The sequence below is a fragment of the Anomalospiza imberbis genome, chromosome 21 (genome assembly GCF_031753505.1).
Source record: "Anomalospiza imberbis isolate Cuckoo-Finch-1a 21T00152 chromosome 21, ASM3175350v1, whole genome shotgun sequence".
In the NCBI taxonomy this organism is placed as follows: Eukaryota; Metazoa; Chordata; class Aves; order Passeriformes; family Viduidae; genus Anomalospiza; species Anomalospiza imberbis.
The window spans coordinates 7,707,890-7,721,249 of record NC_089701.1 but is presented as its reverse complement, the minus strand read 5'-3'; the positions used below and the strand labels follow the sequence as shown (position 1 = coordinate 7,721,249).

The 13,360-nt window shown below is 48.5% G+C and overlaps 1 protein-coding gene across 1 annotated transcript in view; it reads right to left on the bottom strand.

The window, feature by feature from the left end:
* ASTN2 (astrotactin 2) overlaps positions 1 to 13,360 on the bottom strand; it is a 319,829-nt gene that overhangs the window by 184,916 nt on the left and 121,553 nt on the right. The window contains 1 exon segment of the mRNA XM_068211459.1: positions 5,812 to 5,979. Within this exon segment, the coding sequence (XP_068067560.1) occupies positions 5,812 to 5,979 (168 nt within the window).

Below are 13,360 nucleotides of genomic sequence, written 5' to 3'. Positions count from 1 at the left end.
TGGGTTGGCAGCCTGGTCCATCCCAAAGGCTGTGGGGCTATAAACACACACCTTCCCAGCTGTGTGAGCACCACACAAACACCCTCACACCTGTTTCAGGGCTGCCTCTCCCACCCAAAGGGATACAGAATTCAGCCCCAGTTTTTGTGTCCACTCCTCTCCGGACATACACACACCCCCTGCAAGGAACACACCAGCCCCAGCACAGCATCCTGAGTGCCACTGAGCCTCAGAGCTGCAGCACCACGTTCCCAGCCTCCCAGTAAAGCTCTCTGAAAAGCGCCTCTTCTACCCCTGACACCTGCTGTTCCTGCTCTTCAGGGATGGCACTTTCCAAACCTGAGCCTCTGCTTCATCCTCATGAGAAATGCAACTTTTCCAGAAGCAGTTTAGGAACAAAACAAAGAAAGTGGCTCCTGCCCAACCGACCTGGAACAGAGCATGGAAGGAAAACATGGAGTGAATTTGACAGTTATCCCTCCTCTACCCCTGCTGCAAGTCACCCTCCTCACCCTCATCCATCACAGCACTTAAATGCAAGCTTAACCTCCAAGCATTGAGCCTGAGTTTTACCTCTGCACAGATTTAATTCTCATTATCATCTGCTCAGCTCCTACACCACACCTCCAAGGAACACATGAGCTGATGCAAGGAAGCAGAGAGGTCCCGAGGGTGGCCTGTGTGCCACAGCTGTCACCTTCTGGGCTGGGCACTGCCCCAGAGCTGGCCATGGAGGGGTGAGAAGCCCCTGCAGCACCGGTTGGGTGGCCCAGTCAGGGGGATGGGTTCAGGAGCAGCTCCATGCAGCAAAACCCATCCCTCTTCCCTCCTCCCTGTGCTCTTTAGACAAGCACAGAAAATGCCATTACAAGAACATTAGCAGCTGCAGGATTAAACACTCTAATGGCAGAAAATGAGAGTGCAAAGACAGCACAGATAACCTTAACTCGGCCCCTCGCAGGCACGGGTTTGGATTGCTGTTTATGTATAACACTTCAGCCTGGAGCTAAATTAGCTTGGGACTTAACTGCCTGCTGCCCTGCTTGGTGCACGGGGCAAGCTGTGCCACCACAGGAAAAGGAATGGCATATTACATGGGTTTTGACCAAGTTATTAAACTCCATACCTTAGAGAGACAGAACCTCATCCTATAAAAGTCTAAGTCAATAAAGGCACCGGGATCCTCCAACAGCGAAAACAGCAGAAGAGCACAAGAACAAACAAATATTACTTGATGTGCACAGAACCTGCATGGTGTTAAATTGAACTGTAGGAAGGGGTGGCTGTTTCCATAAACACAAATACAGCCTCGTCAAGGTTGGTCATCTCCTGATTTACATGCTCAGCTCTGCAACCTCCAAATCCCCTTAACAGGTTGCCTTTAAAAAAATAGCTCTGTGTAAAATGACTTTCATCTGCCTCCTGCCCACAACACAGCCCTGTCCTACCCAGACAGCAGTACCATCTGTGGCTCTGGTGACAAACTGGCCTATTTGGATGATGATGGAAACCCCTTTTTTTTTTTTTTTTATCTCCTCCTGCCAATTTCCAGGAAAGAACCTTTGCTACTACATTTCATCTGGTTCTTTCAAGCTCGTGCTTACTGCTTTGGGGAGGGGGAGGGCTACCAATTGTGGATGCAATGAGAGAATTTTGATGAAGAAAAGGCTGATTTATAGATGGGGGAAAAAAAATTCAACACATTTGCACCTGCTAATCAAGGTAGCTATCCATCTCATTTATGCCACTGCTCCAGCAAGCCTGACAGCACAAAATCAGAGGCTGTTTCTTCCAGCATTTGGCCCTGAGGGACTGATTCTCCAGCAGGTCTCTTCAGCAATGCCCACAGAATGTGCAAGTGAATCAGTTTTGTGCATACAAAGCAGGTAATTGTGCTCACAAATCAGGATTTGCATATGCTGCTGGAAAGGGATGGCGAGGGAGGCCAGAGAGGCAGCAAGCACTCCTGGATTTTACCCAGGGGTATCCCAGTGTGTGGCACGAGCGGCGGCACCGGCAGTGCTCCCACATCTCTCAAAATATGGAGCGTGAGGAGAGCTGACAGCCAGTCCCACAAGACAAGAAACCTTCCCTGTTCTGGTCTCAAACAGCACAGAGAGCACCTGCCAGGAGGATGGGGGATTTTGGCTGAACATCTCCAGCCAAGGAGCACATCCTGCCCCGGAGAGGTGCCTGTCCCATCTGACCTGGCAGCTGGGCATGTCACTGTGTCACATCTCAGCAGCGTCCACTTGTCTCTGGATCTGCAGTCAGACCAACCAGCTTGGCTGTTTCCAAGGCAGGAGGGATGAGGGAGATGACATTTTGCTCGTGTGCAGATGTCAGCGCTCCCTCTGAAATGCTCTGATGAGCTGGGGCTTCACAACACAGGTTTCAAATTTGTCAGGGGGGCAGCAATCATTTAATTACAGCGTGAGTCACACGACAGAAATGCAAGGGAAGGCAAATTAAGGTCAGGCAACAAAGTGGATTTTGGCATTTCCTAGTGTTTCAGAACCTCTGTTTTCACTGGGAATTGTTCTCCACACTGAAGTAGTACTGGGTGTCCAGAGTCACAAGTCAATACAGTGTGCAGACAAATCCCATCCCACACTCCAGCCCAAAGAGTGTGCTGGGAGTGGTAAGAGCTTGAGTGTCACCAGAGAGAGCACATATGACCTGGGGCTCTCTGTCCTAAGGTGTGCCAGGAGCCCATGGCACTGCCACCAAGGATAGGTCCTGCCCACAGAGGTCTGTCTATACCCAAGGGAGCTTGGGACAAGGCTGAATCCACACTGCCATGGAGTGGCTCCAAGGGTATGGCTGAAGTCAGATTAGCCATAAATGTGCTGGAGGAATTCAGTGCTGGCTCTGCTGCTCTTCACAGGGGCAACTTTGAAGGCTTTCAACCTCCAGAGAGGACAAACTTCAGTCCATCATTCTCATGGACGTTCTGTCCAGCCTGAGAAGGCAGAGGACAGGGGAATCCCTGGCACCCATCACTTGGGATGCTTACAGAGAGGATAAAATCCCTGACCCGAAAAGGTTGAAATCCAGACAGGATTTATGTGCTGCCATAAAACCACAGGCCTTCCTCTCTCATGGTGATAAAAATAAATCACCCTTAAAAATAGAATGACATTAATAAAAATAAATCTGAAAGTACATGCAGTGTATCATGGGGTTACAGTCTGCCTCAGCCTGCTGGGGAAACTTCTCACCAGTTAAAGACTGGTCAAGGGTGATGAACAGACACGGTGCACAGGGTTATGTCCTGGGGTACAGGGTCAAGCAGGTTCTTCCAAAGGCCTAATTTCAGTTCTTGTGAAGTCTGGACCTCTTAAGGGAGTTTTAGATTTAGGCTATGAAGGTCAGCAGCCCCATCAGCCAGTCCTGCTCAATCCATGCAGATCCAACTGGCAGAAACAGAAGAAAAATTCTGGTTTATTCATGTGCACACTCCCAGGTTGGAGCGAGGGAGAAGAAGCCCATGGACAGATTTCAGGAGAGGGAACTGAAGGCTGAGATGCAGGCTTCTCTGCCCTCACCATGGGCAGGCAGGGACCATGGGCACCAGGGTTGGGAGTGCAGAGCAGCTGCCGAGGTTCAGCTCCAGCACAACTCCCGGGATAACGAGCATCTCTCACTTCCCTGCAAACAAGATCTGACACTTTCCTCTCAAGCGTGGGGCATCCAGCAGGAGGGACAAGCTGCTCTGGGAGCTGGGGTCGCAGTAGGAGCAGCAGCTGGGCCGGCACGGGAGAGCAGCGCTCCTCACAACCGAGGCACACCAGGATCAGCCAGCCCTGCTCGCTGCCAAGGAGGGGGCTGGCGAGGGGAGCCACAGGGCCCTTCCAACAGGAGAGTCATGCTCTGGCTCCATACAGTCTCCCCATGGCTTCTGCTGGAGGCAGAGTTGTTTCTCTCCTCCTCTGAACCAGGGGACAGCTGAATGCATCTCCCCTCTCCCACTGAGGTGGCTGCGTCTTGCCAATGCCTGAAACAAAAATTCTTCTGCTCTGCAACATCTGGATGAGAAGAGCCTCCTTCTGCACCATCTGCATCTGTCAAAGTGGCTGTTGGCACCTCCCAGCCCTCCTTGGGGCTTTAGGTGATGGCCAGGGCTGTCTACACAGGGAATTCATCCAGTGTCACCGTTCCGCTGCAGCCATGCCTGCCACTGCCTCTGTGCAGACAAGCCTTGAGGAAAAGGAATACTAAGAAGAGAAGATTGTCTTGACCAGGAAAATGAGTTTGTAAGACCAAGTTCATTATTTGCATCTCAACTGAGCAGGGAGGGATGAGAACAGGGTCACCCCCACCACCCCATGAGAAGTTCATGACTCTTAGGGATTTCTTGTTCTAATCCATGTATTAATGAGAGTCAGGGGCTTTGGGAGTTTTAGGAAAAGCCTTCTCCACAGTGAGCCATCCTTTAAACCCTCTGGCAGAACATCCTTAGCTGCAGCCATGAATCTCATACACACATGAGGTGAAGAAGCTCACGGCTGAGGGGGAAGCAGCTCACATGGAGAGCTGTGACTAAGCTGGGATGGCACCTCTGTGCAAGGAGACAGGGGTTTGGGTGCTCTTCAGACACTCAGCAAGCCAGGACCACCAGAGACACTTCTCTCCACACCACCAAGAAGGCATCCAACCCAAGGCTGGTGAGCCACTGGTGAGTCACAGCACAAAAACCCAGCACAGTCCCCAAGCCACCTTCCTTGCAAGGTCCTGTCACCCTGTGTTGTTTGCTGTGCTCTGTGCTCTTGGCTCACTGCAGACTCCAGGAATCCCATGTGTCATCCAATAAAGACAGGAGGCAAGGTATTGTAAAATGCAGGTGAACCCAGTGAGAAGGAATGCTGCTGTCTGACTCCAGTTCAGAAGGCTGAATGATTTCTTTATTATAACTATGCAATAATACATTAATATACTATTTAAAGGAGATACCAAAACTACAAACCTACTTGTTCTAACTACCAAATCTAACTCACAACTTGTGTCCCTCTCTGAGAGTCCAGCCACAGGTGGATTGGATTGGCCATCAGCTCAAACAATCCTCACCAGAATCCAACCAAGCAATCACCCCAGGTAAACAATTCTCCAAACACATTCCACATGGGAGAACAAGGAGCAGAAATAAAAATTGTTTTCTCTTTCTGTCCTCTGTGCTGCTCTATGAAAAAATCCTGAGAGAGAGAAGAATGTGCCTCCCACAGGCAAGGTGACATTTGTCCTTTGCCCAGCCCCACACCTGAGTCCCAGCAGGGCTGGCTGCTGCTCCACAGGCAGGTGCTGCACACCAGCAGAACACACTCAGCAGAACACTCATCTAGAGATGAGGGAGGATGGCAGAGTTCACAACTCCACCAGGAAGGGCTGGAGGACAGATCCAACCTAGGTAACCACCAGGCAGGAGCAGGCACTAATGGGAATTGTGGTGATCTGCAGTGAAAATGGCCAGAAAAGAAAAGGGATGGAGATGGGGTAAATTCACTAGTAGGTTTTCCAGACGGGACGGCACAACAACCCACCTTAGAAGCAGGTAAACTCCACGTGTCTGCAGCTGTCACACCAGAGAACTGGTAGATCCACCGTTTCCAATCCCCATCTTGTGCCCATCTTCTCCACATTTTGCTGATCGGGGTCACCATTTTGTGACCCTGCTAGCACGTCTCAGTCCCCCCATGCCTACCACCAGGCTAGAGCAGAGGTGAGCCAAGAGGGTCTCAAAATACCCAGTGACAGACCTTCTCCCCCACATCTCCAAGCTTTCCAAGGTTTTCACTCTCCCCCAGCTTCCCTTACCTGTGTCTTGGTCACACAGCTGCTCACAGGCGTCAGTGGTCCTCTGTCCACAGAGGTCTCTCACCCAGGGGGATGTGGCATTGATCTGATAGTACAGGGACAGCTTGGCTGGGTTAAGCCAGTCAGAGATGTCCAAGTAGCTCCCCTCACTCACAACGAAGCTGCTGCCTGGGGGGAGTGGGAGAAAAGTGTGTTAGGTGAGTATAGAAATCCAAAAGAAAAACCCCAAATGTGCATTTTGGCCCAATATCAGAGCACTGCACAGAGCACTGCACTCTTCAGGAGCTGCTGTGATGACAATATCTGTAAAATAATAATGACTTCACTGACAGCTGGCCCCAAAGAACTTCATGTGACCATTCTCCTCCAGAGGAATGTGCTCCAGCAAATGGCCCACTGGCTCCTCTGCCCAGACACTTCCCTCCCCTTAGACTACTGGGATTTGATTCCCAGGTCTCTGCAGAAATGTGGACCAGTGTAATTATTCTGATCTGTAATCAGAGCAGCACTGCCCCAGCTCAGGGAGGAGTTGACCAGGAGGCACCTGGAGCTCAGGGCACAGATGGGCAGCAGCAGCAGCAGGGCCTGTTCACCTTTTGTTGGAGCTGAGTGGATTGCCCCAACACACAACTTCTTGTATGAGTTGTTTCACACCAGACACCCCCCCCCCCAACTCTCTCCCTCCTGTGAGTTAGAAGTGAATTCCTGCCAAAAATATTTTCTTACAAAATCTTATGCTTCTTTATTTTGCGAAATGTATTTTTCCCCACTGGCATCTGGGAATATGCATCATCTAATTAGCCAAATAGATTTTCAGTTCAGCCCAATCATTTCCTTATCTAACATCTGAGGCCCAGCATTGCTTGGGGGATTTTGCAGGCACAGAGGTCCTCATTAACTCTGATCTTCAATTACATTGATTATAAGACTGCCTCCATAACAGTGCTGCACAGATCAGAGAGGAGCCAAAAACCTCTGCCATTAAGTGGTGTTTTGCAAAACTTACCATGGTAAAAGCCTCTAAAAAGAGGCGAGAAGAAACCTGCAAGGAGGAGTGGGCAAGGGGAACTGCCAGGTAGTGCAGGAGCCCACAGCCACCTCTCCACTAAGTCTGAGGACTTGCAATGTGGGCAAAATTTGCAACCGCTGTCTGAAGATTGAAATCCTTCTCAGGAATTACCCAGGGATAGAAAGTCTACAGATGCAGGGCCTATTGTCATGAAACTGTAAGGCTTATGACCCTTAGTCAAGGACTAGGACACCATTCTTTGAAGCACCAACTTACTTTGATGAAAGCCAAGAGATTAAAAAAGCAGGACAACAAGCCTGCAGCAGCAGCCACCCCACATGAACCTGCTTGAATACAAGCTCTGGATCTCCTTTTGAAGAGGATCCCTGATGCTTAGCAAGAGGGGGCCCTTCTCACCCTCATCCTGCGCCACATTAGCCATGCAAAGGATAAAACAAGCAGAGCCTCGAGTCAAGCATCCCAGTGAGTGACCTCATTTTCAGGTATCCCAAGATCTCAGCACCATCCAAATCCAAGCCCTAATTTCCCATAAACTTAGGTCTTTGACACTCGGAGTGTTTATATACCATAAACATATTCACAGGCGCATCTCTGCACTCTGCTCAAGCAAATGAGAATTAGACTTTGGAATCCAGCAGCTCTGGAGACACAGCAAGGCAGGAGCTGCCCCGCCAAGGCTGCAGGATACATCTCAATCAGACACAAGGCAGCAGTAAATCACTGGGTAAACCCCCCAGCAGCACTGGAAAGCAGAGAAACACTGAGCACAAAGAAGTTTCTTAGAGCCACGTGGTTTTATCTCTCATTATTCTTTTCAATGAATTTTTAAAGATAGCCTTACATACCAATAACAACAATTACTGGTTTCTTTTCCCAAACAGAAATGCATTGTGCACCCTTTGGGAGTGTTTACTATTTACATGTAGGTGTCTAAGTAGTAACCTGTCAATTTTGTTTTCCTCCTGATTTCTGCAGCTCCCTAATAAAGAGCAAGGCTTGGGAAGCACGTACGGTTGTTTTGAGACTCAGCTACAGACAACTCCCTCTGCACCCAAGGACTGAAGAGCAAAACCAGCAGCTCTTGATTAAATCCCTACTTAATGAACCCCACTTCTGGTTAAAATACAGCTTCGAAGTAACAGAAGCAAACCCGACACAAACCAGACACATCATTTGTACTCAGAGAGATGAAGGTGGCTGGAGCTGGAAGAGGATCTTGGCCCAGGACCTGCTGTACCTGCTCCATGGTCAGGTGGGTGATGGAGGGGTGACCTCTGCAGCTCCCCAGCATGGAATTATTCAGGTGGAAAAGACCTCTCAGATCATCAAATCCCAAACCTTTCCCCCAGCACTGCCAGGGCAACGAGGCCATGTCCCCAAGTGCCACATCCACACACCTTTTAAATCCCTCCAGGAATGGGGACTCCATCACTGCCCCGGGCGGCTGTGCCAGGGCCGGACAACCCTTTTCTCTGAAGAAATTTTTCTTTTTATCTAATCTAAACCTTCCACTGGAGAAGAGGCCAAACCCCACCTGGTTCCACTCTCCTGTCAGGGAGCTGTAGAGAGTGAGAAGATTCCCCCCAAGCCTCCTTTTCTCCAGCTCCCTCAGCTGCTCCTCATCAGACTTGCACTCCAACCCCTTCCCCGACTCCAGGTATTTTGAAGTTTAATTACTTATTTTGATTTTAGTAAGTCTGATTGTAAAATCATCCTCATTACCAGGTTTTTCAGGGGGTTTGTTTGTTTGTTTGAAAAGCAGCAGTGAAAACATTTCAGTCCAATGGAGGTTTTTCTGCCTTAGTCTGAAAAAACCCAAACCTAGGGAAATTAAAGGTTTTACTTTCCTTCCTCCTTCTTTCCTTCCCCCCTTCCTTCCCTTTCTTTTCCTACATTTCCTTCCTCAGAGGAGGGAGGGGACAACTTCCAGCAAGGAAACTTCTCACATCTCTGAAGCTGAGTGTGTGGCAAGATTTTGAGAGACATTCACAGACACCCTCATCACCTTCCCTCCCACTGAAAACAAACAAACAAACACCCCAACCTCGATCCCTTTATAGCTTGCCTGTGAAATAAATAACAGAAAAAGGCATTCTACAAATATTTTGAAAGCTAAAATTCTGATGATTTCAAAGCCTTTTCACAAAATTTTTCTCTTCACTTTCAAAGAATCCATACATAGAAAAGAGTTTTCAAAAGTCACCACCGTGTACATATCAAAACCACCTTGAAAAGCTCAGAAGGGGCAGGTTGAGGACAAATCTTTTTAGAAACTACCAAGAACAAGCATTTTCCAAGCAAGAGCTGTTTCAAACACTTTCAGCTTGCTGGGAACATCAGCTGGATTTGTTTTCCACAACTGCAGTCTCTGGATGGAGGGAAGGGGAGTGATAGCGAACTTGAGGGGGGTAGAACCCACTACAAACCAGCCTCCTAAAACCTTCCTTGAGGACTTCAGACCCTACTAAATCACCCCCACACCCTGTTTGAAGCACCCCATCAGCTGCAGTCCCCAGAGCAGGTCCCAGCACAGAGTCTGAAGACACCTGGAGGGACTGTCCACCCTGCTGTCCCTGCTGCCAACATCCCAGGTGTCCTCCTAGACACAGATTTCAGCCTTCCCACCCAAAACCTTGCTGAAATCTCCCTTGAATGGAGATGTTTGTCTCAGGGTAAAGCAACCATCAACCAACCAAGTGAATACAGAAACAAAATGACAACTCTGCCCCCAGCACCACCTCCCAGAAACCCCATACCAGGACATGTCCCTCAAATGCCGTTGGCTTCACGAGCCAGCCAATGCCAGGGAGCAGCGTGGAGAACACCAGGACACAGCTACAACTCCCTCCACGCTCCACAAGGTCCAGCAGCCCCTCAGGGGATTGATTTGTCTGGGTTTCTGTGTGTGTGTGTTTTCCACTCCCCCCGTTCCTTCCCCAACACTGATCAAAGCCGGATGAGTTAAGGCAGCGTCAGAAGTTCATGTCTCTCATGCTGTGGTCTCCTTCAAAGTTCAGCGGAATTGCTTAAGCCCTGACAAAAGAGGCTTGAAGTTTTGACATTTCAAAAATAATTTTCAAGAACACAACAGGATAAAACAGCTCAGAAGAGATATCTAACAAGGGAAAAGAACAAAGCACCCAAAAGGCAGCCAAAAGGGTTTGGCTTTTCCTTTCCCTTTCTTTTCAAGGCAAAAGATCAAAATTTAATTTTTTTTTTAGAACATCTATTTCTTTCTCCCTCTGCTCTTTTTTGTCATCTTTGCTCCATTCACTGTTTCTTGGCCAACAAAACTCCTTTTCATCTAAAATTGGTATTTTGTGTTGGGAAGCAATGGGAGGTCATACTATAGGTTGCTATTAATGCATCCAGCCCTATGCTATCATACAGTTCTAATCCTGTTACAGATAGTTTTTATAAACACTAGAGGGAAGATGATCCCTCAAGCTTCATTCTGTAGGTACAAAGAATAACCCTATTTGATTTCTTTAGAGACCCTTTCTTCCCCTTGTTAAACTTGAAAGAACATTGCCCAAAGAGACAACTCCTCCCCTATCAGCTCTTCCCCTTGATCAGCTCTCCTTCTCCTGTCCTGAGCCCAGGGCATGAGAACTTCTGCTTTTTAAATTTCTCCCAGAAAATGCCAAAGAGCAGGACAGACTTGGGGTGCCCAGGACACACATGAACTGCCTTAAGCAAGGAAATGGGTCTTGGGGCAGGACTGCACCCACAGACTAACACAGTGCTCAGCTTCACCATCCCTCTCCAGCCCAGTGCAAAACCAGGTGATTTGGGAATAATTTAAATTGTTTTATGTCAAACTCTAAGTTCCATAGTCTATTTTGAATCCAGAGACAGCATCACACCAGGTTGAAATCCAAGCCAACCCTCTTTACTCTTTTTTTTTCTTCTTTTTAATTATTTCTGTCTATGAACAAGGTGAAATTCTTAAACGGAAAGCTATGATAGAAATATTAGAAAACAGCACCAGCCTATAGACACATCTTTCATTCAGTCCTCCCTCAGCTGATATAAACTCACAGTTTATATCTCACAGTGCTTGACTCCAGGGTGTATTTTCAGCACATAAACTGCACCTCTGGGCTCTCACCTGCCCAACCCAGTGATGATCAAACCTGGAGACCCCCATCCCTCGAAACACCACCAAAGCTTTTCCACCCTGGAAAAGAAGAAGTCAATTAGCAGTACATGTCTGTGTGCAATTACAGCTCAAACTGGCACCACCTTTCCTGTGGGAGGAGCAGGGTTACAATTTAAGTGTTGAATTGCACTTCCTTGATCATTCTGACAGACTCTTTCTTTGGGTTTTCTTGTCAGTCAATCTTGATTTCTCCAGGGCTGAGCTCCTGACAAACAATAAATGTATTTATAAGGAGGGTGAAGGCTCAGCCAACTTCTCCTAAACTTAAGCAAGAAGGAATCTGCCCACCCTGCCTTGTGGTCAAGCTCATGCTGCAAAGAGATCTCCCATGGCAGCTTTAGACAGTGTAATTGTGGAGGTGTTGGTAAGAGCACATCTCTGTCCTCAGAAGTCATCTGGGCCAGCAGTGGCTGAGACAGAAATGAGACTCCTGAAAAAAAAACCCTTCTCCTTAATGCTCTGCATCTCCCATCTCCCACGCTGCAGCCCGGGGCTCTGCAACAGTGATGCTCTCCAGATACCAGAAAAGGGTTCAGAGAAATCCAGCCTAAATCTAATCACATCACAAAGCACAGAAGAGCTGTGATAAGCTTGTTGTATGAATGCAGAAGTCAAGTTTGCATCTTCATCTATGGGAGGGAGAGCAGTTCAGCTGGTCAAAGATGTGCCCTCCCTCCCAAATCAGAGGGTAAATGGTGTTGGTAAAGCTCAGCAGGTGCCAGGAGATGCCCCCTCCCCACAGGGGTGGGCACCTCCTGCCTCTCTCAGGATGCAACACATCCCAGCTCTGAAGCAGCTCCGGCTGACACCATCCAAATGCCAATGCCAACCCAATGCCAATCCTGCTGGCTTTGCTCCAGTGAATCCTGCAAAGGAGAAGGAAGAAGCATTTGGCTTCCCTTGCAAATGGAGCTGCCCCAGCAGCTGGGGATGCCTCTGGCAGGCACAGGGCTGGGGAGCCAGGCAGCAGCTGAGCAGGTTCACAAGTCTGTCAAAGCCACGATAAAAACATGATGTACTTCAGCCTCCAGAATCTTATTAGTTCTTCATGCAAAGAGCATTCGTGCTGTAAAACCGTCTTGGAATCCCTTTGATCCACGCTGATACAGTTCATAAATTGATGTTAATATTTAGAGTTCATGTCTGGTAACACTGCAGCCATTTGCTCACATTTTCTTGCCAGGCAAGCAGACACGGGAGCAGGAGTGAGCTGTAACACAGGCACGGAGGTGACCCTGGTGATTGCAAGCTGGTGAAATAAAATGCAATTTGTAAAGCTGCCCCCAAACACGGCCACCTTACATGGAACACACGGGGCCTGCAGCAGCCAGAGGTGACACGGAGTTTGCAAGAAAGTGTTACTTCTGTCAAAGCCCTGACCCAGGTCTCCACAGAGCAAACCCCTGGGAGGAGAAAACAGCACAAGAAAAAAAAATATTTTCAACCAAATCCTTCTGCTGATTTCAGAAGGGACTTATGGATCTGGGAAGAGCTGGTGCACATGGGAGACCCCCGTTTCAGAATCTTTCTGAAAGCCTGAAAAGATCACAGCATCACAGAATGCTTTGGGTTGGAAGGGACCTTAAAGATCATCTTGTTCCATCCCTCTCCCATGGGCAGGGACACCTTCTCACTGGAATAGATTACTCAGAGCTCCATTCAGTCTGACCTGAGATAGCTTTGAGACCAGATCTCTTTTTCCATCCTTCTGGTACAAACCTGGGGAGCTTTGCCTGTAAATCAGAGAGTGTCTCCAGCTTCTCCTTACTGCCAAAGGGGATGGGGACACAGCCAGTCCCCCACCTCCCGTGGCTCATCTCTGTGTGGCCACATGTGCAGCACATCCTGAGTGCCCTGAGGGCACGAGGTAATGCTTGGTCACCTCCAAGAGTTGCAGAAGATTGAGCAGGAAATGTCAAAAACAAACAATTTAAAGCAACACATTTAATTAAAACCAAAATGAGAAGTTGTTGCGAGTCCCAACAATTGCAGTCTGCAGAGCAGTCTTCAGGGAAAATTAACACAGGCTGCTAATAGCAGCATCCAATTCACCAGCATCTTGGAGGAAACAGTGCTGGGGGAAGGTAGGAAATAATCTGCAGATGAAACAATTACTGATCAGCTGCGTGGCAAGGACAGCACGGCATCGTTCAGGCAGGCAGATGCAGATGCACGGAGATTAAAAGAATAAACAAAAATAAGCTCCCTCCACCTCTGCCATCTTGTCGAGTGCTCCAACCTAAACACAGTCTTGAGTAGAAATTCCACTTCTGCTGGCCTCTTAGATTTCCAAGGGGGGGCCTGGGATTGCTTCGGGGCAGCGTTCATCCTGGGAGAGTTCATCCACACTTGCAGGA